A 5,735-nucleotide genomic window follows, 5' to 3' on the forward strand; every position below is an offset into this window, starting at 1 on the left:
TTGAAAGCAAAAGAACACGATTCTCCCTGTCAAGAACTCATACATCATTTCACACCCAGTCTCAAGTTCTTTTTTTTTTTTTTCTTTTTTTCCATTTTAAACAGACAAATACGTCCTCTATTTTACATAAAGATTTGATTCTTTAAAATACAGCACTTGGAAAAAAGGAACATTTCCATTTTGCAGAGAGCATTGTTGATAAAATAGTTGAGTGCAAAGGCACTTTCTGGAGTAAGTAGAGTAAGATTTTGCCGCTTGTTGGATTTTGGAAAGATTTCCATTCGTGGTTTAACACTCACCATTTCTGTGTGTATGCTAAGTATGTACAGGAATGTCAATCTGTAGCATTTCCTCTTCTACAAACAATAGTTATTTCATACTTTTTCTGTAAATCACAGGGAAAATAAAATACAGTTTCATGAGAAGCACAAAGCCATATTTGTACACAGTCCTGCCCATTATATACCTGCCGTCATCAAAGTCTTTTGGAATTTCATTACTCAAAAAAAGGGAATAATTTATATTTTCCAGGAGCAAAAATAGAACTGCATAATAATATACTTCTTATATTCCTTTTGTACATCTTGAAAAGAAAATAGAGAAGAAATGAGGAGAAAAAGGTCATGAAAGAATTCGGTACGTTTCCAGTCAGTGGTGTCGGACTGAACACAGATGGGTAAGATAGATATATAGAGGGGGCTATTATTACAGTAACTGTGTGATTATTGTGATGCTGCACACAACCTGGGTGGGTGTGTGGGGGGGTCATTGTTGTTATCTTACAGTTGGCTCATCGCAGTCTGTTTCTCCAGAACCTCCAAGTAGTCTGGTTCTGTTTTTAGCTTCCCTGGGAGGAGAAGCGGGTGCTCGTTGTTTTTGGAAAGGTGTTCGGCCCCGTGGTATTTCCTGGGGGTCCCATACAGCACAGTTTTGTTCAGCCTGTCCTGGTTGGGGACATGTCGCCGGGCTGTAGCAGCCTCGTAGGGGGGCACGATGCAAGGTCTCTTAGGTAAAGTGCAAAAGTTGTAATGGAAAGGTGGGACACCTGCAGCTGTGGGAAGCTCTTTGTTGGGTCTCTCCCCTAAGTTTTGATACAGCATCTCAGGAGGCTCCGGGGTGGTCAAACCGCACGATGTTGGAGATTTATCCATAAAATCCACTGTGCTGATGGTGTAGGCCCCTGGGCTGCGGGAGAGGATGTCGTCCTTCTTTGCGTCCAGGGGCCCAAAGCTGAGCTCCTTCAAGTTGCGGTAATACGCCACCTGTTCGCCGTCCTTCTGCATGTAAATAGGGTTTTGGCACATGGAGCCCATGGGTGGGGGGATGTAGTTATACACGTGGCTTTCAGAGGTCTTATCTTGGGTCGGCTCAGGAGTGTAGGAGCCGTACTGCACTTGGAAAGAGTTGAGATCTAAGTTGTTGGCGCCTGTGGGGACGTGTTCCACTCCTTTGCGCCGCTTTAGAACAAAAACAAAGAGGCCTGCACCGAAGCAGACCGACAGGATGAAAACAACAAGGAGCCCCAGAATCAGGACTGAAAGTGGGACTTCAGGGTGTAGCTCGGGGGTGTGGATACGGGATTCAGTGGGGCTGACTGAGCTAAGAGAGGAAGAAGAAGAAGAGGAGGAGGGGGAGGAGGAGGAGGGGATGGTAGCCTCAGTGCCAGGGCTTATTAATGTAGGGGCTTTTGAAGGGGGGGCATGCTGCGGAGGGGGCACCTCGCTGGGCTCTGGGCAGATGGCTTCATTGCGAAGTGAACGCAGCAGGCGGCCTGCGTGTTTAGAGGGCGAATCACACGTGATTTCATTCACCACCACGCTGGTACTGGACAGCTCCATCCAGTTCTTCAGTGCCACGATGTCACAGGTGCAGTCCCAGGGGTTCTCCTGCAGGTCTATCTGGATGAACGCAGAAAGCTGGTCGAGGACCCCTCGGACTGGAAGGTAGGAGAAATGATTATTCCGCAGGTTGAGTCTCGTTAGCATTGTGCCACCAAACACATTGTCATGAAGCGATCTTAACAGGTTGTTGTTCAAGAAAAGCAGCTGTAGGTTATGTAAAGAGTTAAATGTCTGTGGTGAGATGTCTTTGATGATGTTATATTCCAAATAGAGATACTGAAGCGACTGCAGGCCAGCGAAGAGTGACTGAGACAGCGATTCAATGTAATTCCCATTCAGATAGAGCCGCCTGAGGTTTGTCAGATTCTCAAACGCACCTTCCTGGATCACTGCTATCCTGTTGTTTCCTAAATGCAGCAGCTCCAGGGAGCTGTACTCAGTCAGGTCTGTCCTGTAAATCACTTGTAAGTAGTTACCGGTCAGGTGGAGCTTCTTTGGGTAGGAGGGTTTGGGGTTCAGCTCACTGATGTTGTGCAACTTCCGCTCCTGGCAGTTGATGTTCAGTCCGCTGTCGGGGTTTTGTGACGTGCACACGCACACACTGGGACACAACATGGGCACGGGGGAGCGCGTCTGGTAAACCATTATAGGCCCAAAGACGTGTTTGTCCTTTGTGATGCGAGGGGTGGGCCTGTAGCGCATTTTGGGCGGACGGGAGGCTTTCGGGGCACGGGTGGGGGTGATCCCGCCAGGATGGTAGGTGGGGGGCAGGGCCCCTTGAAAGTGAGAATCAGAGGGGGGATGAACGCGCTCACCAGCGTTCCTGCGCGGGCACAGATCCTGCTTTATGAGCTGGGTGATATCTTTCCCGTGCAGCCTGAACGGCGTCTCGCACACTATGTCCCCCACAAAGACAGAGATCGTGTCCAACCAGGATTTGAGGGGAATCAGATCACAGGTGCAGTTCCAGGGGTTCTCCTCCAGCTGGATCTCCATGATGCCGCCAATGTGCTCTAACACCCCAGCAAAGGGCAGCATCTTGAGCCGGTTGCCGCGTAAATCCAAGTGGGTGAGGAGCACAAAACGGAAAATGTTAGGGGGCAAGGACAACAGCAGGTTGTCGTTTAGGATCAACACTTTGAGCTTATTAAGCTTGCTGAAAGCACCAGGCTCTATAGCGCTGATGTAATTGTAGTCTGCCTGTAAATACTCCAGACCCTCCAGTCCTGCAAAGGTGTCCTCTTTAATCACCTCCAGATTGTTGTTGTTCAAGTGGAGCCGCTTCAGGAAGCGCAGCCCGGTAAAGGCGCCGGTTCGGATCTCTTGCAGGCCATTATTCCCCAGATGCAGTGAAGTCACATTGCCGTAATTGACAAACTCACTGGCGCTGAGCCGTGACAGGAAGTTTCCATTTAGAAAAAGCTGGGAGATTTTATTTGGCGGCGCCTGGAACTGACTGACGGTGGTAAATCCTTTATTCTCACAGTTGATGTTCAGAATGTTCTCCCGCTCCTCGCAGGAGCAGCGGGTCTTGCAGATTTCTTTGGAGGCTGAAGTTTTGCGGCTCTCCGTTTCGGACGGCGAGAGGCTGGTGACCGTGAGGACGCTCAGAAAGAGGACGCCGCTCAGCATCTTTACAGCCAGAAATGGTCCCTGGAATATAGATCCAACATTTAAGTTTGCAGCTTGAGCCTTGCAGGGGAAGAAGAAGAATCGGGGGCTGAGTTCTCACAGTAGCGGGAGGAAAAAAAGAGGTAGAGGCGCTCTCACACACGCACACACACACACACACACACACCACACATGCACACAAGCACACAGGCGCACAGGCGCACCACCGTTATTTGGTGTTAAAATGGGGCCGTGACGCACGGGAGATTGGCAAATCTCTCCATTAACCTTCACTTAGAATCCAAACAATTCCAAAATCCTTCCCAAAAAAAACAATCCTGGAAAAGAAAAAAGCGAGACCATCACAAACCAACAGGCTCCTGTGTGGTGGGTGGACTTGGCACATTGTCAGAAGCAGAGGAGAATCGGAGGGACAAAAAGCCGCTTACTGCAACCCTTTTTATCGTCCGGAGAGCGCCGCTTCATCCACGGGCTCCACACACACCGCCAGCAGCTGCAGCCAAATACTCAGAGAGAGACGCGGGCTGCGAGACGCAGCCTCTCTTCTCTTCCACACACAGAAAGCGCTTCATTCTAGTCCAGGCGAAAAAAAACACTTTTTTAAAGATCCAGGAATAATGCGCAAAGACGCACCATGACGCACGGCTGTTTTTCCTTATCGCCCTCTCCAAAGGAGGGGAGCCAGGCGAGAGTGAAGCAGGGGAAAGCCGCAGACGCGAAGGGGAGAGAGCGCGAGGGCAGATGAATATTCCCGGAGCTGAAGCATAACTACAGAGCGTGCTGTCGGTCCTCCTCCGCTCCGCACACTGAGAGCAGCACCGAGCGGCTGCTGCTGCCTCACTGCGTTACAGCGTGTGTGTGTGTGTGTGTGTGTGTGTGTGTAAGAGAGAGAGAGGGAGGGAGGGAGAGAGAGAGAGAGAGGACAACCAGGGGCCGTTACGTCACTAACACAGTCAACATGAACACACACACACACACACACACACACACACAGCAGTCTGGAGAGTAACCACTAAATTATCCTCATATCCAATCCAAATGTGGATGTGTGCATGTGTCACTAAAATCCTCTGAATGTGGCTTGTTTCTGCTCCATGGGATGACTGATGGCTGTGTCGTGACAGCACCAGTGAAGAGGAAGCCTGTCCTCTACACACATTATGTTAGTTATTCTTCTCATGTTCACTTACACTAAATACAGTGCACACACAGTGAATGACTTCTCTATAGACCCCGATGCCAGCAGGAGCCCAGTTTGCAGGGCGAGACGATGGAGAGATGAACATGTGCCCCACCAGCTCACAGGGCTGGGAGTGATGACAGTGTGGTGTAAACGGCACAGAGAAGCAGAGCCCAGTGTACATCAGGAGGAGCTCTGTGTTTTAACCGTGAGGCCACTAGGAGGCAGGAAAGGCCTCTCCTCAGCCTCTCTGCCTCTCACTGCTTCCCCTGTTTTCTAGACTTCAGTCTTTTATCACTGACGCACATTTATCGAGCCGCTCCAGAGGAAAACATGTCATTATGATGAGAGAGACGGTGACACTAACGGACCAAACAGGGACAAATGCTTTCCTAATGTTCTTGAGCCAAATGCCACTGACAGACGTAATCCAGCACACACAGGAACAAGGAGGACGGCAGCATAACTCACCAAAGAGTACAGCAGACTGCATTCCTGTTCACCGTATGCGTGTGTGTAATACTTAAGGGACTAATTCCTGGAACAATCATTACCATCCCACTTGGGTTCTTATGCAATGGAAACGTTGTTCACTCCTCCAGTAAAGATATTTCTAGTCCCTCAGCTCATAGATCCCTTTGGCTCAGCTGTTAGCCAGAAAGCTAACGTTATGCAAGCAAGATTCATCGTCAATAACACATACGGTTGACAAACAGTAAATATAATGTCACAGAATGTTTAAGAACAACCAGATCAACCAGCTATGTCACTGTCCCCAAAGTCTTTCACAGAGGATCTCAGACTAAAGCTCCAGATCACAGGCTCTCCCCCGTAAACAGGGATCATTGATATAAACAGCTCAAAGATGTGACCATGTTGATCGAAAGTCTCAGAGAGCTCAGAGGGGATCGGTCTACTTCCTGCAGCTTGTGTGTCTCCATCTTGTGGTGTTCAGAGGATGAGACAGTGAAGGAGCAGCGTTACACTCACTGTTGGAAATCAGCTCGCTTGGTGAGGTAAAAAGTACACCCAGCAGCCAATCAGAGTCCAGTGTTCACCCAGACCACATGGCATGATGAATA

The 5,735-nt window shown here is 49.3% G+C and overlaps 1 protein-coding gene across 1 annotated transcript; it reads right to left on the minus strand.

The window, feature by feature from the left end:
- Positions 1–779: 779 nt before the first annotated feature.
- slitrk2 (SLIT and NTRK-like family, member 2) lies at positions 780–3,473 on the minus strand. Its single transcript, XM_070836962.1, has one exon. It carries the CDS (start codon positions 3,471–3,473, stop codon positions 780–782), a length of 2,694 nt encoding a protein of 897 aa, XP_070693063.1.
- Positions 3,474–5,735: the final 2,262 nt, after the last annotated feature.

The sequence above is a fragment of the Pempheris klunzingeri genome, chromosome 9 (assembly GCF_042242105.1).
Source record: "Pempheris klunzingeri isolate RE-2024b chromosome 9, fPemKlu1.hap1, whole genome shotgun sequence".
Lineage (NCBI taxonomy): Eukaryota > Metazoa > Chordata > Actinopteri > Acropomatiformes > Pempheridae > Pempheris > Pempheris klunzingeri.